We start from the raw sequence: 27,198 nt of genomic DNA, 5'->3' as shown, positions 1-27,198 counted from the left end.
CCCCACCCCGATCAGAAATTTTTGAACTTCGCGGATTTTATTTATTATTAATTTTCCACTCTCGTAGCCAATAATTTATTAATTTTTTCACTTTTACTATAAATATACGTTGCGAACAATTTGTTAATAGCAATATTAATTTGTTATTAACAATAGGTGCGATAATTTATAAATTTTTTACAAGTTGTTGGTACATTTTGACACAAAAACGTTGTAAGTTCAAGTAATAGCAAATAATTTATTAATTTTTTCACTTTTATTATAAATTTATGTTGCATACAATTTGTTATTAAAAATAAATATGATAGCTTATACAATTAAAAGTATATTTTTACAAATTATACCTATGTTTATGCTTTTAGAATATAAACTTCCGTGATGCATTTATATTATTTTTTTTAAATTTTCATACTGCAATTCCTGCTAAACAATTTATAAATTGTGCGCGGCGATTTTGTCATCTATTCCGTGCAAATGGCAAATGGTAAAGAAGGCGTCATCGGAATTTTGCTCCTTTGGCCAGTTTTTCCACGAAATTTCCCATTGTACCCCTTCACCCCTTTCTTCCCAACCGAACCTCGGAGATTTCGGGAATTAATCGAGGAACATTGGTAAAAGTGGAAGATATTTTCGACGCCTTGACGCGATAGGAAGCAGCCACTCGCCCCATTTTAGATGTCTTATCGCGTACTTTATGACTCAGAGGGCCATCGGTTTCCTAGGCCGTCTTCCTAAGAGCTACGGATAAGAAGAGGTTGACGACCGGTCTTCTAAACTAGCTTCCCGTTCGATTCTCATCTCCTTCTTCTTCTTCTCCTCCTCCTCCTCCATTTTCTCTGAGCACGTGCGAGCGCGTTGGCCGTGGCCGTTTGTTCCTAAAATCGGTAATAAACGCGGAACACTGCTAGATGGCGCGACGGTGTACGCGAAACGCGGTAATTAAAGCGCAACGAATGGCTCGTTAGCAGCGAATCGTTGCGCACAGGGCGAGAAATTTTCTTACAATTTATCCGCGATGGATGCGTATTTGTAGTCGCGGGGCAATTAACCGTGCATGGTCGATAATCGGCATCCGGCGCAGCGTGATCCGAAAGAAGCGGTAAATAATTTTATTCGTTGCACGGACCGGCCGTATAAAGAAATGCAAATACCACACGCGCGCCCCGCGGCTACCACCTGTCTCGCTTTTTATTTACGCGACTTTCTCCCGATTTTACGGCCCCGTTGAAATTAACCATTAACGCGCCGATTAACGTAACGTCGATACTGTTGCCGCTTTACAAGCATCTCGCCACTTATACAGCCTGTCGGCCCGTCGCCGCTGCCTTCGCCTACCGTAATGGAAACGTATCCGATAAGTGGATTCCCTCGTGACAATGTTACTCGTTAAAGAGTTAAGTGGGTGTCGCTGCAACCTTTACGAGGCCCGCGTATCTGCTCGTACGATCGGTCCACGAGGTGCACAAGGAATCGGGACGCGGGGTTCCCGAAGAGGATCTCGCAGCCTCTACGCGAGATAGAAAAATCGATCCCGATCGATAGTTGGCTCGACTAAACCGATATCGCCGGTAACGATTACCGCGATTCGACGAAACGATCGTTCCATCCGAAGCTTCGTTCCACGGCATCGTGTTCGATCGCTCGCCTCGTTCCTTTTTCCTTCTCGCCTATTATTCCAGCAGGATTTCGCCAGCCGTCCTGGCTGACGCTTTAATGCCCACTGATAGAAACAGCCTTAAGGACTACCGAGCTTATTCGCCTCGGTTATGCTCCCCCCGATGATGTCCTGATTGGACATAATGCCGCGTTATAATTCAACGGACAGGCTCGTTTCGAGGACGTGATTTAGCCTCGCGATGTTCCAGCCGAGTCGCGCCATAGGTAGTAAACTCGAAAAATCGTTTTCACCTGCTCCGCGAGCGTGTGCATTAGTATCGATCGGAATCTAATTGCGCGCGCTCTTCGAGGTTAGCTGCAAAATTCTCTCCCCGTCCCGTCTAAATCGCCATTTCCTACGAGTTTTTCACGCCAGACCTCGCGTCCCCTTCTTTCGAGGAAGATCGATCGTCCGTCGAGGTATCGGCGTCGAATCGTAATGGAGGATATAAAAAAGTAATCAAATGATCGGTTCCGACTCGACCGTTGTATAAAACTGGCATTTCGCGCTCCACGAGCTCATTCGTGCACGTTATACTTCATGTATTATACATGGCCCCCTGCACGCCTTCTCGCCCCACCTATTTCCTCGTTGTATTTTAACAGCCGATTCTAACCGTTTTGCTTTTCTTCTTTCAGATCCGCGCTGCGCTCGAGAATTGGGACGGCGGTACCTTCAAATCGAGTGAGTATACTTTTCCCGAGAAGTCGAGATTTCCCTTTAAGCGAGGAACGGTGACGAGAAGACGATCGATCATCGGTGCTTAGTTTCACCGCGATACGCGAATCACCGGGTTCCATACGTGGCTGTTGGCGAGTCCTCGCCAACGAAGGCACGATCGCGCGACGTCGATCGAGGTGAGGAGAGTGGTTCCGCGATCGATAGCGAATTTCGTGGTTCGCTGCGAGAGGAAGTCTACGGAAGACTACGGGACTGGTCGGATAATGGCGGAGGTGGGGGGGAAAAAGGAAGGATTCGATGGTAAATCATATTCCCGGTGCGCGAGTGGAAGGCTCTCTTCCGCGATGGCGAAGACCCCACCAGAGGTGGAAGAGTGGGAAAGAGAGAAAAAGAGAGATCCTGAAACAGAAACGAGTTTCGTAGGGAAGATAGCGGGATGATGTATCGCTGGATCGAATCTCCTCGAAGACGATTTCGGACGAGAGTTCGCGTTCACGGCTGTTCCGTCATCGCGGGTAAATTTTGCATACCTCTCGTATGCGCGAGTCGCGGTCGGTCGGTTCGATAATTAACTCTGGATCGTGGTGTATCGAGCGTGGCCGAATATGGGTGAACGCGCGCGCGATTGTTCGGTCCCCGGTGAGGATCGAAGGTGACGAGAGGATTTATAACGCGGATAGTTCGATACGGTTTCTAATTACCTTCTGGTACCCTGTCGCCAGGTGACTTATTCCCTGGCTCGTTTTGGAACTCTTACTGGGAATACCTGGAGAGCTATCAGGAGGCGAAGAGGATTCTGGACGAGCTGAGGGCATCGGAGGACCCCCTACTGCACTTCCTTGGTCTTAGGCAAGCTGCGGCCAGGCATTCTCCATCCTCGTTACTTCTTCTACCGGTGAGTTATTAATAGCTACGCGAAATAGAGACACGACGTTAGCTCGTAAGCGATCGAATTATCCCGGCGATTAAGCGAGCCACGGACGAACAACACCTGGAGCAAACGCCGGGATATAGATCTGTCAAAATACCACGGCTCGATCGATACGGATATTAACAGGATTCTGGCTGCAGGATGAAATATACGGTAGTTAGTTAGCTCGGCCGGCAACACGATTTTCGCGTTTAGCGCTAATCTACGGGGCGCTAAAGTATCCGCGGCTTTACGTACCACGTTGTAGCTACGGTACTGATGTATGTCGAGAATATTTCAAGCGAATTCCCTCGTGGATACGTGTCTAATTAATCGCGCGGTCGTTAATTCTAATTACGCTCATTCGTAGCGAAAAGGACCAGCGTTTGCCCTCACCCTGTTTCACGAATTACGTCGAGGGCGTTTTCCTCGCGTCCAAGAAATCGACCATGGTAATTGACCTTAACGATCTCGGAGCCGATAACGAGACGAGCCTCTTCTTCCTCCGTCCGACGAAACGTCGTACTCGTGTTCCAGCACGGTGAAAGTTCTACCTTGTAGCACGGTGACGCAACCACGTGCACGGGAACATCATCTTTGGTTAACCTTTCGAGTGCCTGCCGCGAGCGTCCGCGAACGGGCAAAGCGATCGCTTCCTCGATCACCTGTCGATCAATCGTACTCGCGCGTGTACACCACCTGGTCTCTCCGTTTCGACGCGACGCTACGTAGAGCGGAGTCGCGCCATTGAGGAAAATCGCGTTCGAGATCGGTGGGGGGGAGCGATCGTCGAGTTATCGAGTCTCCGGTATCGCGTATGTACGTATCCGAAGGATAATTACGAGCGAGAAGGCGATCTTGACCGCGCGCATAGCGTGGCCGATGATGGTTCCGTGCGTGAACGTTTTAAGAAGGATCGAAAGCTCGGCGCGTAAGTTAGCCGCGTGGATGCGGGGCTGATTACAAAATAGGAAAAATGCCAAAGTACCGAACGGGTATCGGTGTGAGGGCCGCGGCGTGTGTGAGATGAGCTATGTGACAGCTTATAACGGGTGTAATGATCGGAGCTTCGAACAGCGTCTCGCTGCGATGGAATCGACCTCGACTTTAACGCCCGTTGAAATATAGACTCGAGGCTTGTAAGTCACGCAGCTACCCGAGAGTACCTTCGCGTACCTAATGTTTGTTGCACGACGATCAGCCGCGGTAAATGTAGTTTTGTCGTGAATACTTAACGAGCAACATCGTTTCTCCCTAATATCGCCATCGCGGCATCGTCGTTACTTTTGAAATTCGCGCCGCCTTGTTTGCCCCTATCTCCACTACCGCTACCGCCATTCCGCTACCTCGACTCTGCGCGGCTCATGATGACTCGCGGATTCTCCGACAACGTCTTTCACGCGGTGCTTTCTCGTCGTTTCCAGTCATCTCGATTTTCCATGCTTTCCCGCGCGTGCGCGTAATGGAAACTTTTCCGCGAACGTCAGAATCCGCGATCGGTGCGCGATTAATCGCGTTATTCGCTATGAAATTTCACCTGCCCATCGAAGCACCTGCAGCCACCGCGGCTAGTATCCCTGCCTACGCTAAATGTCCGGTAGATTATGCGATGCCTTGTCACACGTGGGTGTCCCTGGCACTCCGGTACCCGTTCATATCAGCTCCCCGTGCCGCGTCACGTTCCTTGCCGCTTTGCTCGCTCGCTCGCTCGGTTACTCGCTCGGCCACCGATCCGCCGGGTGCAAATGCAGGCCTACACTTTGCGTGCTCGATACACGTGTCCGACCACCTACCGCTACGACAAAATGGAGCCGCCGATACTCCACACGACGGCGCTACGAGTTTCTTCCATCGTAAAATCGCTTTCGAGTATTTATAGCGCGATCCGGATCGCGGATTCAGCGAGCAGAGGGTGGCGAAGACAGCCACCCCCTGGGTGACTGGACGGAGAGTGTGCCTGGTCGGTGACTGGATCGGATGGGATTTAAAATGGCGAATTAAACGGAGAAAGCTGGTGCACGGTGCCCTCCGCTTGCTACGCACCTGCGCGCGGATATACGCGGCCGAGCAAGCGAGCGCTCATTGTTTCTCTTTTCTGGCTCGGCGTGTTGCAGAACGACGAGTGATTTACGAGGTGCACTCGTCGTGCGCCGGTAATATGTGCTTTGCCCCGAAGGGGCTGCAGGATAATTTCGTGAAAGGTGAAGCCTCCGGGACGCGTACAAATACTTGCAGATCTAATTGATTCGGTTATATCGCGGAGAGAGGACGCGAGAGAGAAGCGAGCTTTCTAAAGAGGCGTCTCGAGGTATACTTTTGCGAAGGAATAATTCGTTGGCCGGCGTTGTTCGTGCACGCCGAGTTGCACAGGCCGCGGAAATAGTCGGCGGTATTAAAACGGCGAATCAGCGTGCGCAGGCAATTAAAAGCGTAAAACGCTAACGGTTTCCCTGGCCGGGTGGAATATTATAGCCGTACGCAGCCGAGTGCGATGCTTCGCGGATGATAAACGATCTTGCGCTCTCATCGATGGTTTTCGCGTAAAATTCTGACGTTGCTCGATGCTCCAAGCGCGGGAATAAAGATGGCCGACGGGCCATCGAAGAAGACGAAGAGGAGTCGCGCGGGTGTACGCGATCCTCGGGTACGCGCGAGGATATAAGCGATGTCTCGAATGCGAGTGATTCCGCAGGGATATTTATCGAAGGTGATTCGAATTTTCCAACCGGTCGAAACAAAGTTGCCGGCCGATCTCTCTGCGTCTCGATGTTACATCTCGGACGATATTCGCGATGGAAGGAACGACACGCTTGGACAACGACAACGACGCTAATACGCCGGATCAGGGTAACCCAACGACGATAATTGACAGCCTCGTGCGAAGAGATTTACACAAAGTTGCTTGCACGCCGCGCGATGGGAGTAGTAATCTCGCGAGCCGGATCAGTCGGAATTTTTCTCCTCTTCCTTTCCCTCTGCTTCCTTTCTTTTTCCTTCCTTTTATTTTTTCTCCCGTCCAAGCGTGGTGGATGAAAGACGATTTGATGGGCGATAAACGCGATAATATAAGGGACAGTATGGCGGACCGTTTAAAGACGAGCAGGCGCGACGTGACACCGGGCAAAACGAGCAAATCGCTGCGCGACCGTAGAGAATTTACTTTGCTATAAATTGTGTCATTCGCGAGCGACGTTGGTGTTCGTAGAGAAAATAAAACGCCGGCAGGGAAATTAATTAAGCGACGCGGGATCGTCGTCCGCACGTCTCCGTTTAAAAATCCCGCGCGATCCGTCACGGCAGGACGAAGAAGCGGTCCGAACGGATCGTACGGATCGTACGGAAGAAATTTACTCCGTGCAGCGTCGAATCGAAGAAACGATACCGACTCCCTTGTTTCGTGCAAACGCGATCGTGTTTGTCCGCCTCGATAAGTCCGCATTCCTCTCGGTCCCGCGCATGTTTCGACGATTTTGCTCCCGACGATAATTAAAAAACACGGCCGGTAACCTGTTTCCTGAAAGCGTCGGAGCACGTGCAACGCCACTTCCTCCTCGCGACGCCCAGCGTGCTTTTCCACCGACGACGATGAGAACGACGACGACGACGACGACGACGACAGTGGTGCGACGGTCACGTAACGCAAGAAGAAAAGGAAGAACGAGATGGAAGGTTATTAGCGATCGATGCGAGCTTCGATGGTCGGATAACAAATTGTTGCCGGACCAGTTTCTCGAATTCGAAGAATCGTCGCCGAGTGGCGGGAAAAAGACGCGAGAAGGAGGATGCGGAGGAACGAAAGACGAGGCAGAGGAAGACCTACACTGACGCGCACTTGGAAGGTCTCCTTCCACGCCGTGCATTCCTCTTATTCTTCGGAATTATTATCAAGGTCGGAGCGCGGTATCGTTCTTCGGGTTTGACCATCTGTGACCGCGTGCGATCGTTTCGAGCGACGCGGAGGAATCGGATTCGATCGTTCCATGTGCGACGCCATTTCGGTGCACGATTAATTGTCTCATTCGCGTTCGACGCGGATAACGATCTAGGAAGTCCGACGCTAATTCCTTGGAACGCGGAGAGGAATTTTTCGACGGAAGACGGCGCGGGAAGGTTTCTTTGGCGACAAACGCGGAACAACGCGACGGTAGTGGAAGGAAAGAAGTTGTCGCAGGGCGATCGATCGATGGGCGGACGGATCGATGACCAGAGCCATAGGGACGTTTCTCGATCGTAGGTGCATAAATCGCGAGGGAAGCTATCACCGCATTGCTATAAATAATGTAACGAAAGCTATTAGTCATAGTTGGCGATCGCGCAAGAAGCCTTGGCAACGGGGAACGTTGTCTAATCGATTCGCCATAAAATCGCGTCGCGCGTTTAAGGAAGATCGTTATTAGCTTGGTTTATTTGCTCCGAGGGACGATGCTCCGTAAAAGCGACTCGCATATTTCAAGATTGGATTAGCGATCGCGGACTCCGCGGAGGCGACCTTGACGCCTCTATCTGCGCGGCCATTTTTCATTTTCGTGCCTTCCGTCTCTTCGCCCCGGGAACGAGGAGGGAGGAAGGAGGAAAAAGGAGGAAAAAGGAGGAAAATGGAGAAAAAAGGAGATAAGGGAAACGAATGGAACGGTTAACCGATAATTGATCCGTTTACCAGTGGAACCGACGAGTCTATTAAGCGTGACATCTGTCTTGCGGGGTGGAAGGGGGAAAAAGGGGGGGTAAAGGGAAAAAGGGGGAGAAAAATATACACGCGCGTATATAGGCGTACACGAAGGTACATTTGCGTGTAGGAATAGAGAAGAGCGTGCATAATCGACGGCATTATTTTCTTGCAAATGGAGTAATTACGCGGTACGCGTCGACCGGATAATAATAACATTATTCCTACGAGGAATAATCACGGGAGAGAAGGTTCTCGTGCAACAAGGGACACGTAAGTGTTTCCTCCGGTCGGGCAAGTCGGGCGCGCGTAAATTTTAACGCTAACGATTACCATAAACGCGAGGCCGGCCTAGGACGACCTCGAAAACGTTGGAATAATTGGCGGGAGGCTGGCAATTAGTCGAAAATGGTTATCTCCAATTACCGTTCGGCGGGGAATAATAGACCGCGCGCAAGGGAGTCGTACCGAACTGCCGCGTCGTCGCAGCGAAACAAAAGTGGCAGGAAAAAACCGCGTAACGAGCCATTGTCGGTGGAAAACGCTGATTGGGCAACCTACACGCGCGCACGCTGAATTTTCGCCGGCATTAACTTTACGACGGATAAGTGTAAGCGTATGGCCGGACAGCCGGGTGGAATCGGGCATAAACAATTACGATGGACCTTTATGCAACCCCGAATTATTGGAATAATTGCCACGTTCGTGGTAGTTAAACGACGATTATTGCGCCTTGCTTGCATTCCAGCGTGCTCGGGCTTACGGTACGCTGTTAAACCAAGCCCACTGTGCGTTACATTCTATTGACATGCTCGACAACCATCGTACCGTAGGTATACGTTCCGTGCGCCAACTATCCGTGTACCGGGTGTCTCCGCTCGTTTCGACTTATCCTATCCTCCGTTTCCTCAATAATCGTCCGCGATAAGCTCCGATTCGCCGATTTATTCGTGGAAATTTATCCGCCATTATTTCCACGCACACTGACCAGCAACAGTCGCGTCGCTCGTCGAACGCTTTATCGGAGAGGTAAACGAAAACGAGCCGAGATCACGACTGACGATTATCGTCGAGATGTTAATTTATCGGCGGCCATTGGACGCGTCGCGAAGCCGAGCCAGTGTTTAGCCGTCGCGACGTTTCGCCATTCGAACCACGGCTAATTATCGATAATTAGACGTCCCTGGCTCCGATATTCCTGAATCATCGTACGCAACCGCGTTTCCACGAGAGAGCATCATTCCCGGGGACCGAACTTATGGCGGCTCACGGCTGCCAAGAACAATGGGTTATTTAAGCGATCGTGATTTTTCGAAAGGTTGCTCCTCGCGCATACCTCGTCTCGGACAGGTTGATTTCTCGTTAGAATCGAGGCTAATTGCCCCCCGGTTATGCAATGCTCCCGCAGAGAGAGATCGTTGATTTATCAATTCTTGCGACACCTTTGTCTTTTGTTGCTCGGCTTTTTGTCGCGGTCACGTTTCCCATGCATCGGACAACCATCGATTTTAACGATCCATCGGAAATTGATCTTTGTCTAAGCGGTTTTCGTACTGTGGCTGTCTAGTCGCGTTCCCTTTTCCCAACTTTTATTCCGACGTTCGCGATATATATCGAAACGATTCCAAAAGGTATTAAAAGTCTTCGAAATTTCCTCGTTTCTGTTATGATAGAATGATCGACCTTGGATCGCGAATTCGCGCGAGGCCGCTGGGTAAAAGACACGCACGCGTCCGCGTTTACGCGAATTTCGTCATCGAAATTAATTATGCATCGCGTTTGCGCAATTCTCACGCCGTCCATCGAGATCCCATCTACTTTCGAATTTCATTTCCTCCCAGCCTCCGGCGCTTCCGCCCCGACCGGTTAATTAATCGCAATTACGCGGCCAGTGAAATCGAGCCGCGCGGTTCGGAGAGTATCGCTTTTACTAATAATTCGATGTCTCTCGAGAGAGCCACACCACTCTCTCGCGTATCTCGAGCCAACGAGTTAATTGCATCTCCACCGGCTATTTATGCCTGCGTCTCGTTACGGATCCGTGTTATATTTCCTCTATCCAATTACAATTAGTTAACAAGGCTGCCACCGAGCCGCGTTATCGATCGTCCGGAAAATATCCTTTTCCTGTTCTCGTAAACGCGTCGAGTCGTGGCGATGCCTAATCCACAAGCGCGGACTATCACTTTGACTGCCACGGTGGTCATATATGACGAGAAACGATTTTTCCTGTGACGCCACGGTGGTCATATACGACGGACCACCGTTTTTCCTGTGTCGCCACGGTGGTCATATACGACGGGCCATCGTTTTTCCTGTGACGCCACGGTGGTCATATATAACGGGTCACCATTTTCCCGCGTCCACCGTTTTTCCTGTGTCGCCACGGTGGTCATATACGACGGGCCATCGTTTTTCCTGTGACGCCACGGTGGTCATATACGACGGACCACCGTTTGTCCTGTAACGCCACGGTGGTCATATACGACGGGCCAGTGTTTTTCCTGTGTTGCCACGGTGGTCATATAAGTCGAGTCGTTTTTCCTGTGACGCCACGGTGGTCATATATGACGGACCACCGTTTTTCCTGTGCCGCCACGGTGGTCATATATGACGGGCCAGCGTTTTTCCTGTGTTGCCACGGTGGTCATATAAGACGAGCCACCGTTCTTCCTGTGTCGCCACGGTGGTGCTATATGACGGGTCACGACTTTTCCTTTGACGCCACGGTGGTCATATATGACGAGAAAAGGTTGCTCCTCTGACGCCATGGTGGTCATATACGATGGGCCACGGTTTGTCCTGACACCACGGTGGTCATTGGTGACCGGAGCACTCGTATGCTTCGAACGACAAAAATACTTTCGTGCCGTCCTGTGCGAAACGTGTAATTTCGGCATGGCAGTCAAAACCGAATTATCGAAATTCGGCGTCTCCATGGCGAACGCTGACGACGCCGACGACGCCAACGGCGACGATAGGGGATACGTGGAAACGGTGGCCGTAAGAAAGACGTCGAACGTTGAGGGTAAAGATTCCATTACGGAGCGATACAATGATAATAGCAATTATTCTCGGTTGTGGCCCCCGCGGGTCGGCGGCGCATTGCTCGTGGGCGATTACACGACCCACGAACGCGGGTTCGAGCGAGCAAGCGAGAGAGTGTTATACCGATATCGCTTATATTTAATATTCATTCGGTGTAAGCGCGCCACCGTCGTTAAAGCTCGGCCGTCGTAAAGCACTATACACACTGTGGCGCGCACGTGCATCACGCTCGTCTCTCCTTTATGGTTTAAGGCTGACCGGTACGTACACGCGTAACGTCGTTACTTGCGGCACGTCGTAAGTAACACGTGTAAAGGCGCGTTTGCACGAGCGCGAATCGTCCCGTACAACCTTTTCCGCCTGAATATAAATACTCGCCGGCGCGTATTCGCGTGCACGTGTACGAATACGGTGTACGAATACGGGCCGCCCGTTACCCTCGCGCCTCTCGCGGGCCCGCAATTTCGTGGAACAATAAGTTAAGATAATCATTCGCGGAACTGCGAGCGGGGAACGCTATCTTACGTCCCGGTGTGTCTCGGATTAATTGCCACGCGAGTTTCGCGGACGTCGGCCAACATAATTCTCGTTGAGACGTTAGGGGCGGCCAGGGGCCAGGGGCGGGGTGTCGACTCGGAGTATACGAGTCCTCTGCGTCGGGGATATTTCGGGTATCTCTGGAGGACATGGAACACGGGTGCTCGTAGGGGGAACTCGCGTGGCGGGAGTCGTGGTTACGCAACGCTGCGAGGGAATTATCCCGATGGGTTACGACGAAAGGGGTGACTGAACGCTTGGGAGAAGGGTGAGAGGCGATCGAGAAGCGTCACGTTTTCCACGAGAAATATTTTCGAGCAGCGTTTCGTTGCATTCCGATAGACAGGCCGATGGTCGAACGTCGACGAGGATGCACGCAGCTATATATATACACACGCGGAGGACACCGAGATCCTTTTAGTAAAACTCGAAGATGCACGCGTAGAGAGGCGCGAGGGGGCGAAGGGTGGCCGGATGTCACGCGTGCGTTGCGTGCGTCGCAAGCACGGGAGAATATAGCTGCTGCATGGGGGACACCTCGTGGAATAATAAGCCGAACCTGTGTGTCGTACGCGTCCTGTTCGAGGACGGGTATCGACCGTGGCTGTGGCAAGGATGCGAATACGCAAGGAGCGTAAAATCGCGGGCTCGTGTACGCGTCGTATACTTATCGAAGGTAACGAGGTAGACTCGATAGACTCGGTAGACGATGATCATTTCTCCCAATTTCCTATTCCGCCGAACACGTTTCGATTTACACGCGGCATCTCCTCGTCTACTCCTCGGACAGTGGTAATAGACCGGCGCTTCGAGCCAATGGGCGAATGTCAGGCAAACGAGTGGGAAACCCTTTCGGTAGATCCCATAAGAAGGAACGTTTCATTAGGATAGAATTATCGAGTAGAAACAGGCTCGGGTCATTAACGTCGCGCGCTGTACCTGTTTGCCGTTTATGAGGCGAGTTATAGGTAGACACGCGTTGCTCCCGCGGCAGAGGAAAGGCCGCCGTCGGGGGAGGAAATGAAAGTTACTTATTATCGAGAGGACGGGTTCGAAAGGTGGATATAATCGCGGTAGGTTCGCAGAGATGAACGCTCGGCCGGATATCGAGTGGAAACACCTTACGGGAAACGTGGCTTGGACCCGAGATAGGCTCGGGTCAGCCTCGAGCTGCGCGCGTCTTTCCACCTGTATATGCCCACTCGCGAAATCTTATCGCGATTCCGCGGGGTTGGGTACCCGGCGAGATCGGATCGCCGGCTTCCTCGGAAATCGATCCCGCTGTTTCGTTGTTTCGTTCGCACCGCTGGGAAATAGCCTCGGAAAAAGGCTCGCCGTTAAATCGATGTTCAGGTTGCGCGGCATCGTTGACCTGGTCATTGATAGAGTATCGGGCGAAGAGTGGTGCGAGACGACGAGCGCGGTGTAATTATCGTTAATTACAGCCGAGAAAAGGAAGAGAGCCAGAGGATGCTTCCGCGGATGGTGATTTGTTACGATCCCTGGTTAAGGGTGTATTTTATTAATCGCGCGACAAATGACCACCGATCCGGTGTACGCGATCGAATCGAAGGTACAAATGGAAAATCGAGAGAGACACCTATGCGATGCATGCCGGCGTAATTACAAAAAGGACGCGACGATGCTTATGAATAAAACATGGAACTGCTCGTAACGCGAGGCACGCGCTGAATTATCGAGAAAACATGCCGTTTGATCTCTCTGGGGCGTGATCTATGCAATGATCCGTGGAATGGAACTCCGAGGACTTTGAACTCCTCACTGCACGAAGACTCGCGATCGTTTTCGATTCCTCTTTATTTTTTCTCCTTTCCCTCTTTATTCTGTAAAAGACTCCGTCGTAGCTATCCTCTTCTACGAACCACGAGAAAGAACAGTCCGGGATCGCGATGGATCGCGCGTACCTCGTTGACGCTGCAAAATTTCGTGGTCGTACGATCCTCCTCGAGGAGGAATTCGCGAGGTTCGTGCCACGCGAACAGGAAGAGAAACGCGCGCGTCTGCCTCGAAAGTCGGCTCGATAAATCTTGGTCCGGTTTTTCGCCCGCTCGCAGCGTTACGTAAATATTTCGGCTGGGAACCGCTCGAAGACTCTCCGTCGCGTATTCCTCTTTGAAGCTCGTCGCGAAAAATGCTTTTCCTTCGGCCGATGGTGGCTCGTCCTCGCGCGTGCACGGAATCGGCAAGCGTTCGGTGTGTGCGTGGCCCGCGTGCCTGTGCACGCACACGGCCGTACACGCTCGCGCGCCTGTGTGCACTTTCACCGTCGTGCACGGCGGAACTGCAAAGTAGCCTACATGCAGGGCGTTAAACTCGGCTCGCGGCGGTTTGATCCGCGACCGAGAATCGAGATATCGATCCGTTGCAACAGCCGCGAATTCCTGCCACGCGGAGGACAGCCCGCGAGCGTTGCACCGGTCCGATCTCTGTCCGACGTCATCGGCGTCGCGATCCACGACGTCGACGCCGGTTGCGCCATTCGCGATTAATTAACTTCCACGCGAATTTTATCGCGTCGTTCGTTCCACCGATTTTCGTCCGTCGAACGAGTAATTCCCGACCCTGGGTTTAATAAGCTCCGACTGCCGTGGAATTTTTACCGTTCCCCCCGCATTTTTCATCCAGCCACTCTATCCATACTCGCGAGTCGTAAACTCTGCCGGACTGCTGCTCGGCCGGGTGATCATTTCACAATTTCGCTGTAATTGCCGGTATCCGTTCGACGAAATTATTCGGCACTGTTGAAATTGATCGGATATTTACGCGCCTCTGACCGTCCGACGAGTTGCCAGCCGACATCATCGTCCAGCACGCGGTTCCTTTGTAATCCCTACGATCCCGCGGAAAAATCTTAATCCATCGTAATTTCGCCGAGACTTTACGCACCGAGGGTGCATACCCTGCGTGCCTGGCGCGTCTCGGAGTCTCGTTCCGGTGGAATACCTTCCGGTATCGCTCTCGCGCGGACAAACGCCGGTCCTCTCGCCTTCTCCAGCCATTTCGCTGGCTCGCGACGCTCGAGAGTGGTTCCGCGCGATTCCACCGGCCGAACCCAGGCCGCCAAGTTATCACCGGATACTCGGAAATCGGCGCGTACCTTATATAATACCCGGTTTCTCTCGGTGCATCGGCGCGCTGGATATCGAGCTCACCGACGCAACAGGAAGCGCGCGGAAAGCGAGTCGATTTTCGCGTAACCACCAACCGTATTCCAGGATTATTACGTTATGGTCGTGTGTATTGCGTCTGTGAGGGATGGAATTCTCCCCACGGAGTATCTATGACGAAGAGGTCTTTCGTTGTTTCGGTGGTTCCTACTGGTGCTGCTTGCTGGTATCCCCTTGGTCGTTGTGTTAATAATAGGGGCAGCAGATAGAAGGACGAAAGAAAATGGAAGGGATGACCGTGTTTCTTCCTGGGCCTGCTAGTGACTCATCGATAAGACTTTCCAGCAGGCCCTACCTTTTCTTTTTTTTTTTTTTTTTAACGCACGTTTAATGCGCTAATAAATTACAACGATATATACAATAGCAACGAAACGAAACGTATGATTGATTTTAGTGACGCCGATGATGACTCCTGAGTCGAGTGCTCGCAATCTTAAACCTAGATGTTTAAATTCTACTGCGCTTATCGCTTTTCCATAATTATTAAATTTAAATACCATCTTAAGGTATGGGGATATTGCGTCTAGTATACAAATGGCACGGAGACTATACTTGGGTGTGTGAAAAGGCCCTGCCTTAGACGGGGATACTATTGGAAAGTTTGGAAATTCTGTATGTAGGAAACGGAGGATTTAAAGGGGCCTCGCGATAAATTCCTCGAATCTCCTTCGAGTAGGAATTCATCTATCGACGAGGGTGAGAACCTTTGTCGTTAGACATGGAATAATCGATTCTCCCGCGATGCCTCTTACCGAGCCGATCGATTAATTGTCGATCGATCCACGGATTTACGGTTAATATTCCTCCGCGAAGGATCGGAGTTTCGAAAGGAGAGAAACGTCTTCTCGATATCGGAAAGATCGCGTTTTGGTCTATGCTGGATGGAAAGATACGGATCGTGGACGGGAGAAGTTTCGACGTCCGTCTGGAAGGATCAGAGCCGATCGAAATCTCGAAGGGAACGCCGTGGATGTATCTGAAAGGAACGGAACACAGAGGTGGACTCGGCGTGATAAATTGATTGACGCTCGTCTTCTCCGCGGAACCCCTTTCTCGCCGATCACCTGGATCACCTACTCGTTAAAGATTTACGAAGACAAACGATCGATCCAATAATTTATATAGCTTCATTGAACGCGCCGCGGCTCTTTCTCTTTCCCCGAGCGGACAAATCGTTCGTCCGCGATTCCGAAGCGTACGCGTACGCGTCCGCGCGAGCGTGCGAGCGAGCGAGTCAGCGAGCGGTAATAAAATTTCGTCCGGAATTTATTTATCGATTCGCCGCGTTTAACCGCATCGGCGCGGCCAGATGTATTCTCTTTGTCGGTGTTCTGCCGGGTATATATCTCCGCGAGCAGAGCGAGCAGCGCGAGCACCGCGTACCTTAGAAGGTAGACGCGCGATAACCGGCCGTCCCTTATCTCGCGCGGCTCTACGCGCGATCCGGGGACGCGTTTCCACGTATTTAAGGCTCAATCCAGTTTCCCGGATCCCTCGGTCGCACCTCGAAGCGGCGACGTCCCCTCTCGAGGAACGTCCTTTCACGGGGGGTCGTGGTTCGCGAGGGTGCTGACCCAATCGCTGACAAAGACACGCGGAGGCTGTGCAAACGTTGCACCCTCCTCGCTTCGGTTTCGCAAACGCGTAGTCGTACCGCACGCGACCGAAGAGGAAAAGAGAAATTCGAACGCGTGGAAGCCGTCCTTTCACGGGGGGTCGTGATTCGCGAGGGTGCTGGCCCAATCACTGAGAAAAACAAGGAGGCTGTGCAAACGTTGCATCCTCCTCGTGTCCTCCGCAAACGCGTAGTCGTGCCGCGCGCGACCGAAGAGGAAAAGAGAAATTCGAACGCGTGGAAGCCGTCCTTTCACGGGGGGTCGTGATTCGCGAGGGTGCTGGCCCAATCACTGAGAAAAACAAGGAGGCTGTGCAAACGTTGCATCCTCCTCGTGTCCTCCGCAAACGCGTAGTCGTGCCGCGCGCGACCGAAGAGGAAAAGAGAAATTCGAACGCGTAGAAGCCGTCCTTTCACGGGGGGTCGTGATTCGCGAGGGTGCTGGCCCAATCACTGAGAAAAACAAGGAGGCTGTGCAAACGTTGCACCCTCCTCGTGTCCTCCGCAAACGCGTAGTCGTACCGCGCGCGAACGGAGAGGAAAGGAGAGATTCGAACGCGTGGAAGCCGCATAAGCTCGCGCGTGTTTGCCCAGCGGAGGCCGCGCGTCCGCGTAGCTGCGAATTTTTTCCGCGAAAATGCATTCCCGCAAGGGCGTCAACCTGGCGGCCAGGGAAACCGGACACCGGAAGAGATAGGGTGGAATTTTAGGCACGTAAAATGGCGTGCTGCGCGCGAGCGTAATTTCCTCGATACCGAGGGATATCGGGACGGTGCGAGCAGGATTGCCCAAAGTACCGCTCCTTTTTCTCTTTCTCCGTTGACGGCGATGGCGGATGCGAGCGGAATATAAATATGTATTCGCGCGTTCGTGAGTGGCGAGCTCGAGTCGAGTAAAAGGGAAAGCCGAACTGGGTCCCACGAGAGAGAAACGGGAGGAGACCGTGTTTTTCTTCTTTCTTTTTTTCCCCTTTTCGCCCCTTTTTCTCCTCCGATCCAATTATTTCGCTGGTCCAGTCGTTATTAACGTAATAACGCCGGGAACAACGAAATTGTGCAGTCGCTGATCGAGGACAGGTGGGCAGAGAGAGAGAGAGAGAGAGAGAGAGAAAGAGAGAAGGAGCGAAAGAGAGAGGAAGAGGGCGACGCAGTGAAATCTCGGAGCGTTTTTTCATCGCTCGTGTACGCTTCGCCCGGCCACCCAATGCGTGTCCTACAAAAGGCAAGATCGAAACGACAGCGAGAGGAAGTCGAGTCTCTGGATCACGGAGAGCATGCCGACCCGTGTCCGAATATCTCCTCCAGGTGTCTTTATCGCGGTTATTTAAGTACACACCTGAATTTCGCGTACCGTGGAGTCTCGAGGTAGAGAAAGAGGAGAGTGGAAGCGGGGAGATCGGTAAAACCGGACGACGCGGGAATCGTTTAGATTAGCGAACGGTTCGGATAAGGGAAAACGCGTTAAACGACCCGTTCCGCGAGAACGATCCGCGCCGGTCGACTCCGCTTCGAGTCAAGTACGCGTCGGCCACTCCAGTTTCTTTTCCCGACTAGGTTTCTCGAACCGTGCTTCCACTCGCCTCTCGCGCAGCGCCGGCTACGACCTATTTCCCCGGGGTCGGCCTTAGATAGACCGAGAAACCTGTTCGTCGATCTAAGAATTCTAACGAAGGGTATATATCGGCCGGCTCCGGTTCCGGTACACGAAATTAAGAGCCGAGACACGGGCAGCGTGGAGACGCGCGGAAGATTTAACGGGGCGACGCGGAGGGAGACGGCGCGTGTTACGTAGGTTCTCGTTGACCCTGGAATATTTAACGTTAACGAGATATTAGAAATCGTGCACGGTATCGGGCGGAAACGGTCACGGTATCGCCGGGTTACTGCATCGAAAATGGAAATATCGTTTGAAATTCGAAGCGACGAATGCGAGGCCGTCGCAATCGCGATTTCGCCGCAACCGCGCCGGAGGTTTCCCAGATTGGCATCGGCCGTTTCTAGCGGTACCAAAGCGACTCCGTTACCGCGATTTCTTTCCGATCCCGACGCTAGATACCCGTTCGGATCGTTATGAAAAATATCTGAAATCTCGCGGTACACGCAACACGCTCGGTTCGCGGCACCTACTCGCGCGATGCGCCCGCTTCCGCCTTATCTCGGCCGCCAGTCGATCCTTTGCCGCGTTTCGTTGTCGTTTCGATACGCGATGCAACGCTTCGAGGTCGTCTTTGTCTTCGTCGTCGTCGTGGTCGTCGTGGTCGTCGTGGTCGTAGTGCTCGTTGGAATCGTCGTGATCGTCGTGGTCGTTGTTGTCGTCGTTGTCGTCGTCGTCGTCGTCGTCGTTGTCGTCGTCGTTGTCGGCGTCGTGGTCGTCGTGGTCGTCATAGTCTTCGTTGTTGTCGGCATCGTGGTCGTCGTGGTCGTCGTTGTCGTCTTCGTGGTCGTCGTTGTCCTCATCATCGTTGTTGTCGTCGTCGTCGTCGTTGTCGTCGTCGTCGTCGTCGTCGTTGTCGGCGTCGTGGTCGTCGTGGTCGTCATAGTCTTCGTTGTTGTCGGCATTGTCGTCGTCGTGGTCGTCATGGTCGTCGTTGTCGTCGTTGTCGTCGTGGTCGTGGTTGTTGTCGGCTCGTTGTTGTCGGCATCGTGGTCGTCGTGGTCGTCGTTGTCGTCTTCGTGGTCGTCGTTGTCCTCGTCGTCGTCGTTGTCCTCGTCGTCGTCGTTGTCGTCGTCGTCGTTGTCCTCGTCGTCGTCGTTGTCGTCGTCGTCGTCGTCGTCGTCGTCGTCGTCGTCGTCGTCGTCGTCGTCGTCGTCGTTGTCGGCGTTGTCGGCGTCGTGGTCGTCATAGTCTTCGTTGTTGTCGGCATCGTCGTCGTCGTGGTCGTCGTTGTCGTCGTTGTCGCCGTGGTCGTGGTTGTTGTCGGCGTCGTCGTTGTCGGCGTCGTCGTTGTCGTCGTTGTCGTCGTGGTCGTAGCGCTCGTTAGAGTCGTCGTGGTTGTCGTTGTCGTCGGAGTCGTCGGAGTCGTCGTTGTCGTCGGAGTCGTCGTTGTCGTTGCAGTCATCGTTGTCGTCGGGGTCGTTGGGATCGTCGTTGTGATCGTTGTCGTGGTCGTCAGGGTCGTTGTGATCGTTGTCGAAGTAATCGTCGTGGTCGTCGAAGTCATAGTCGTCGTTGCATTACCGCGTTTGCGCCGTGAAACGAAAATACCAATGCGGCCGAGAGAACGGAATGTAAAACGGATACGAACGACTCGATTTATCGTCCGGTCTAATAAAAGTTCGTTAACGTCCCATTGACATGCTTCGTTTCGTTCTTTCGCGTTCGACTAGTCGTTTTAGCGTGACAACGAAACGAGTCGCACGATCCTTTTCCTTTATTTTTCCACCTGGGTTCGACGGGCCGGCCACGCGAGCGAGTAAACGAACAAACGATGTCGAAATCACGCGTCATTGTTCCTGGGGAAAAAGAAAGAATTTCCCCGATCCCGGCAGTTAATTATCCACGATGAGCCATTAACGACCCCGTTATCGTTCGCGGACACTCGGCTTAATGAGATTTCCCTCGAGTTTCTCGTATCGACGATCGGGAATACGGCCTGGGACCCGTTGTAAAATGAGCCTTACCCTTGGTTTACGACTTTTCCAGGACGTCGTTGCGGCATTCGCGACGCGGCGCGGGTCTCCGCGTTTCGCGGTTCGGATTGCATATCGCATAAATTAGACGAGAAAAAAGATCAAATTTGTCGGTCGAGTACGTGGAATATCAGGATTTCGTCCTTAAATTCGCTCTCGCGATATATATGACGGATTAATCGAACTACGAACCACTCGGTTCCTCCTCGTTTCTCTTTCCCATCCCCTTTCTACCTCTCTCCCCTGTCACTCTGTTTCTCTTTTAATCTTTCCAAGCTCGCGTTCGACTTCCGTTAATTTCTCATCGACGAATCGACAACGTCCGGACGGCGGGACGCGTTGAGGAAGGTCTAACCGGTCTTGCGATTCTCGTATACGCGGAGAAAGAGAGAAGTAGAGAGGCAGACGGGGCTGGAGAGGAAGAGAGGGACAGGTCGGCGTGTATGCAGCGTGTCGAGCGTTTCACAAAGCGGAGCTTTCACCGATGGAAAGCTAGCCGACGGCCAAGGTGGCCGAGCACCTTGACGTTCGCGCTACGTACAGTGGGTCACAAAAATTCGTGCAGCCTTTAAATGGGCTTTTAGTTCGTGTAAGGTCGTTGAAAGTAGGCCGTGCGCGCGGTAGTGCTCGATGTAATTGAGAAAATGAGCAGATTTATGTTCGCCACGCCGGCGAGCCAGCTCGTTACGTTTCCAGCGAAACTAATCTACCGGTCGATCGTGATTTATGTAACGTCGGGGCCCGTTAATTGGTTCATTCAGCTTTTCGTTCCAGAAACGATTATTTACCCTCGAGTCGGCACGATAGACGCGTTCTCGTCGTCGGTATCGCAAGCCGAAACGATCGCGAAATTGGGAAAAACGGAGAAAAAGTAAGGAAAAATAAGGAAAATTAAGGAAAATGTAAAAGAAAGCACAGAGAAGAGACGTACGAGCTGTCAGGACGTCGCGAAACGACCTACCCAGCGAATTCTTCACGCGCGACCTCCGTAAGGTCGCTTAGGCGACCTTCGCGCGAAAGTGTCACCTAAAACGTTTACCTGCGCGCTCACCTGCGACTCCGTTCGCCGGGTAACAGGTATACGGAGAAACGAGCGATAAAATACGCGCGAAATCTGCGCAACCGCGTTCCTGGAAACCGCGTAACCAGTCGTGCAATTTTCCCTCTAGCAGCAGGTACCTCGCGCGTGTTCACCTGAAACTCTGAAACTACTGCAATTCCGATTCCTTCTCTTCCCCTTCCGATTCGACTACTGCAGCCGCAGGGAATTTAATTTCCAATCTTGGAACGAGTTTCCAACGCCGGCATCACACGTGTCCGCTCAGCATTTTTCGAATGCCTCCCACCTGTATCCAATAGCCAAACGTCGAACAACTCGAGAGTTTGCGTTTCGAACGGGACAAAGGTCAGACGTTCTTCGGATGCTCTGTAGATCTCCACCGGTGTAATATGCACCTGTGTCCAGTTGCTTTCGTCCTGTTCCATTCGTCCTCTCTTCGCCACGACGCGAAGAATAAAATTCTACTCGTCAGAATCCTCGCGAAATATGACCTTTTCTAGAAAAATGTGCGAAACCCTATTACGCTAGAGTGGACAAAGATATTTTCTGTTGTTTTCGTCCTATGTCCATTTGCTTTCGTCCTGTCCCATTCGCCCTCTTTGTCACGTCATAAAAATCGGAATTGTATTCGTCAGAATCCTCGCAAAATCTGATCCTTTCTAGAAAAATGTGCGAAACCCCATTACTCTATAATAGACAAAGATATTGTCAGTTGCTTTCGTCCTGTATCCAGTTGCTTTCATCCTTTGTCTATTTGCTTTCGTCCTGTCCCATTCGCCCTCTTCGTCACGTCATAAGAATCGGAATTGTATTCGTCAGAATCCTCGCAAAATCTGATTCTTTCTAGAAAAATGTGTGAAACCCCATTACCCTATAATAGACAAAGATATTGTCAGTTGCTTTCGTCCTGTATCCAGTTGCTTTCATCCTTTGTCTATTTGCTTTCGTCCTGTCCCATTCGCCCTCTTCGTCACGTCATAAGAATCGGAATTGTATTCGTCAGAATCCTCGCAAAATCTGATTCTTTCTAGAAAAATGTGCGAAACCCCATTACTCTATAATAGACAAAGATATTGTCAGTTGCTTTCGTCCTGTGTCCAGTTGCTTTCATCCTTTGTCTATTTGCTTTCGTCCTGTCCCATTCGCCCTCTTCGTCACGTCATAAGAATCGGAATTGTATTCGTCAGAATCCGAGCAAAATCTGACCTTGTCTAGAAAAATGTGCGAAACCCTATTACGCTATAGCAACCGAAGATATTGTCAGAAACCAGGAACCACCCAGCGTCCCCGAAGACTCGAGACGAGATCCTTGGTCCCGCGAGGAACATTCCTCAATTCGCTGTCATATTCCCTATCGTGTCATAATAGAAAAGAGTTAGATAGAATTTAGACTGAGCAAACTCGGTGCAAACAGTCTCCTAGACTGACTGGGTGACCGAAATCCGCTATCGCTGCTTGTACGAACATCCTTTCGCCGGAAGCTCGTAAACGAGGGAGCGTGGGCGTGAACGCGCGTATGTGGAATAAAGCGATTTCGAGAGAAAACGAAACGGAACGGTCAGTTACGTGTAATAGACACTCGGAGGATTTGGTACCTTCGTTCGCGAGATCGAGACGATAAAGAATTCCATGGGGTCCCAGATAGAGGGTCCGCGAGATCCAGAGGCTGCAATTAATTGGTCGACAAGGTACGCCATTTTGGGTAACGTCCCAGATAGAGGGCGCGCGAGATCCAGAGGCTGCAATTATCGGTCACAAAGATACGCCATTTTGCGTTGGCTAGGATTTGACGGAACGTGTCACGGTCTTCCAACCGCGTTAAATTTGGCTACGAGTCCGACTATGAGAATCTAGACTAGCAAAATCGTTTAACGCGTCGGAGAGAGACGGCGTTTCATCAATATTACGTCGAGTCGCGTGAAATCGGGTCGTCGGTGTTAGAAAACGCATCTAAATGGCATCGTGGATGCAACTTGGAAGTGCGTCGTACAGATAGAATCCACGAAAGAAGACGGAGGAAGTGCACGCTTGGAGAAATTTGGTACCTTTGCTTGCGAGGTCGAGACGATCGGTAATTCCATAGGTAACGTCCCACATAGATGGCCCGCGAGATCCAGAGGCTGCAATTAATCGGTCACAAAGATACGCCATTTTGCGTTGGCTAGGATTTGACGGAACGTTTCGCGATTTTCCGACCGCGTTAAATTTGGCTACGAGTCGGATTATGAGAATCTCAAACGACCCTATTTCATCGATACTACGTCGAATCGTATGAAATGGGGTCGTTGCTGTTAGAAAATGGGTCTAAATGGCATCGTGGATACAACTTGGAAACCCGTCGTAAAGATCGAATCGAGAAGAGGAAACGAGACGATCCGGAGAGGAAAGGGGCCAGTAACGACGACACGGAGACGACGACGATGACGATCAGGGGCGGAGAAGAAGAAAGAGAGAAAGAAAGAAAGGCGCAGAAGGGGAGGAGGTTGTTGCGTCGCGATGGAACAGAATCTGTGAGAATGTCCTTCGAGAAGTTCGCCCACGTTCGTTTTTGCTTCCGAAAAGCAAGTTCTCCGTGCGTTCGTGGAACAAAGTGGCAACGTGCGCACAGGGACGAGGGAGAGGGCTCGGGCGACCGGTACGTGAGTCAGTCCAAAGGAACCTGGTGTAAGGTACCGGCAGGAGGAATCTTCTTCTGCAGGACGTTGCACCGATGCACCTCGAAAGATGTCTCTCGATCTCAGGCCCGAATTAGGAGACGCGTCGAGGGCTACGATCACCGCCTCCTCTGTCCTTTTTCTTTCTCTTTTTCCTTTCTTCTTCTTCTTCTTCTTCTTCTTCTGCTTGGTGTTGTTGTTCTTCATCGTCCGCTGGCATCTCCGTTTCGATTGCGACGAGCTTTCGATCGGCGGTTTCCGCGCGAAAGCGAAATCCCACGCGGCATATGGCGGCTGGACCTGGTAGGAGAGGAGCGTTTAGAAATCCGCTCGTAAAATTAACCGGTCGGCTCGTTTCGAATCTTTCATTCGCTTGCACGCGTCAACGATAAATCTTGATCTCCCGGCGCTGTTCGTAGAGAGTGTCCGGGCTTAGTAGAACCGTAACAAGGTACGGGACATCGAAACGGGCTTGAGCTCTAAATACAAAGTGTCCGTCATCGGCTATCATTGGTCGGGCCTCGATGCCGCGACCACTTTGCCCGCACGCGAAAGAGACCTCTAATGACTGAAACGAGCGGCTCGCGTCATTTATTCCACACCAGATGCGCGCCAACGTTCCAGAGTTTGTGCCAACAATATTGCAATGGACATTTCCATAAAGGACTTTACGGACCCTTTACTACACCAATTTGCGGTACCGTTAACCAGGATCATTACTCCGAACGAGCGGGTTCGTATACGCGCGCGGCACGCTTGTGTTCCGAAGCGCGTTTTTCCGCGCTTTAAAGGCTCGCACGCAATGCGGAAACGCGCGCTCGAGGGCGGTTTGCGCGTCGTTAGCACACTTTTGTGGAATACGCTCGGCTCTCGGCCATCCTTCGGATTCTCGAGGCCCCCTTCGAGGAGCCTTCGTCCTCTCGTCGCTTCCGAGTCATCGTTATGGCTCCACGCGATCGGCAACGCGATCGAAAATCGCCATGCGGCGACCCCGTTGCACGCTCGCTTATGCAAAACGACTCCGCTTCGTTTCGGGTTTCGATCGTCGTATTACGCGCTCGCGTAATTCGCTGCACGCGCGCTCTCGCGTTCTCTCTGTCTCGCCACGCACCACGGCTCGTCCAAGCGTAACTCGTCCACGCGGCGAGGTCCGCTCGATGCTTATCGCGAATTTCTTCCTCGCGGACACGGTAGCCGTGCACCGTCGCGGGGACAATTTCCGCGAGAGACCGGAGTAAACGGTGGACGATGGCGGGAAGCGGAAAATTGGCGGCACACTCGCGACGCGGATCGCAGCAGTCGGTGGCTGGTTTGCGAGCAGCACGCGTGCACGCAGGTAGCTCGGACGGTGCTCGCGGACGCGGTGGTAGCGAGATCAGCGGGCAGCGGGCGATAATGAAATCTAAATTGCAAATTATGACGGGGCATAACTCGCGCTCGTTATCCTCCGCGTTATGCCCCATTGTCGCACGCACTCTCTCTCCTTTTCGCGAGGGTTTTCTCTCGGTCCTCGCGAGCCACACTCGGTGGCATGCGGATGCCTCGAGCTTGCCCGGCTTTAATACCCATTCGAATCTCTGCGTCTACACACGAAACGGCCGATGCAATATGCCGTGGACCGTTAAGTGGCGCGACCTTAGTGGGCCCGAGGAAAAAAAAGAACGTACGAAAGCCACGTCGGGAGCATTGTCGGGACCGCGCACGGTGCGCCAGCGATGCGCCAGGCGGCCTCGCGCGGAAAACAGGACCCACGCGTGCGCGAAACACGCGGAAACGTTGCCACGGGTCATGATTCCGCTTCGCTTTGTACGCCGCTTCGTGTACTCGCCTTCCGTGGAAAACCGATGCTTCGCGATCGGTTGAGCGCGCTCTATCTTTCCCTCTTTCTCTCTCTTCGTGGATTCGATCGTGCGATGCTCGCACGATCTCGGCGCGAGAAAAGAGCGAGATTTATACCCGCGGGGTTGCGAGAATAGGTCCACGCGATTCGTCGAAACGGCAGGAGTGCGGGGCGCGAGGCACGCGGAAACGTTGCGTGAGGTCGCGGGATACTCGCGGAGGAATAGCCCCGTCTTCCGACGGAAGAACCGTCAATGAGATAATGGGGCGGGCTGCGAATCGTAAATTAAGATATTATCGCCAACGATGTCTAAGCAGTACGACTGCTGCGGTGATTGTATTTATTACGAGCTCCGCGTTAAATCTTTCCCACAATTACATAAATAAGGATGGGCGCGCGCAGGCGCGATGCGTCGCGATCGCGGTAGAAAAATCCCAGCGGAATTTACGGCTCGCGAGCTTCCCGCCTTCAAGCTCGAGTTAAGCTCCTGTAAGCTGGACCCCGGGGTTCGCAACCGCACCCGAAAAAAGGAATTCGACCGCGCGGTGCGTTGCACGCGGAAACGTTGCGCGAGGTCAAGGCTTCCGCGGTGCTCGCGAGCGAGAAAAGACTCCGCCTCGGATCCGCTAGCCGAAGCTCGTTGCTCCTCGCGCGACACGCGAGACTTTCGTTATTCGTGATTTACGAGATCGCGAGACTGACGCACGGAAACTCCGTGTTAATGTCCGTCGAGTTGGAACTAATTCGTGGCGAAGAGGTAGCCAGCTGGCATTATAAAACGAAATTAATTAACAGTGTTTAGCGATTCGCGGATTGTTTACCACGCGCTCCGAGAATAATCCTGGACGATTCTTACGGCTCAGGGGATTACCTAACCCGCGTTTCGAACGAGTCGAATAATTCCGCTGCGATGTTCGAAGGAGAATCTTGGCGTTGCGACGATGATAATGAAGATTGGACGTGTCTTATCTTCTCGAGAATTAAGGATTATAACCTACTCAAAGACACCAGACGGGGCACGACTAGACAAGACAGACGTTGGTTAGAAGTAGGAAGCATCGTATCAGACGAAAACTGGAAGTCAATCGGTATACATCAGAATATGTAAGACGTAAGACGGAAAGCGAAGACGTCATACCAGAAACATACGTATACATCAATCATCGAAATTGTAATCATCGGTGTAATAAATATCGTTACTGATCGCGTTTACAATTCTTGTTCTACAAGTTCCATCGCTAGATTGCCGAAGATTCCCAATGAATACGTCGTTGAATAGATTTAACCCTATTGAAAGGTTGACAGCTCTACTCTCTGAACTTCGGTGGAAGACACTAATTCACCTTTCAATAGCGAACAGCCGATTGTTATTTTATCCGAACATAGTGGAAGGTGCTGGATTACTCTTCCTAAAGTTACTTGGCCGAATACCGGATAGATATGAAAATCTCGTAACGATATAATTATTGAATATAATTAATAAATATAATAATCGTAGTCATCGGTGTACATAAACTGTAGGAAATTATGGGAAAGAAGAAAGGGGGAAAAGCTAAATATTGCTGGTTTGAACTAAAAGAGTAAATTTGGTGTAAACTGATATGGCGGCGAAGCCTGGCAAGGAACTGAACTGTCACGTTCCTAACGCCATTAGAAAATACAAGGATTGAAACAAATTCCGGTGTTGATCTCCGCCAGGCCGATGCAGGCCCA

General features: G+C 51.8%; 1 protein-coding gene across 2 annotated transcripts in view; it reads left to right on the top strand.

Moving 5' to 3' along the window:
* The window catches only part of LOC108555785 (uncharacterized), a 191,639-nt gene that overhangs the window by 49,926 nt on the left and 114,515 nt on the right, over positions 1-27,198 (top strand). For both annotated transcript variants that reach the window (XM_017911606.1, XM_017911607.1), the window contains exons 4-5: positions 2,296-2,341; positions 3,061-3,233. In XM_017911606.1, the coding sequence (XP_017767095.1) occupies positions 2,296-2,341; positions 3,061-3,233 (219 nt within the window). The remainder of the gene's footprint in view (positions 1-2,295; positions 2,342-3,060; positions 3,234-27,198) is intronic.

Source organism: Eufriesea mexicana, unplaced genomic scaffold, assembly GCF_001483705.2.
Source record: "Eufriesea mexicana isolate 0111107269 unplaced genomic scaffold, ASM148370v2 scaffold265, whole genome shotgun sequence".
Lineage (NCBI taxonomy): Eukaryota > Metazoa > Arthropoda > Insecta > Hymenoptera > Apidae > Eufriesea > Eufriesea mexicana.
This window is presented reverse-complemented; position numbering and strand designations above follow the sequence as displayed.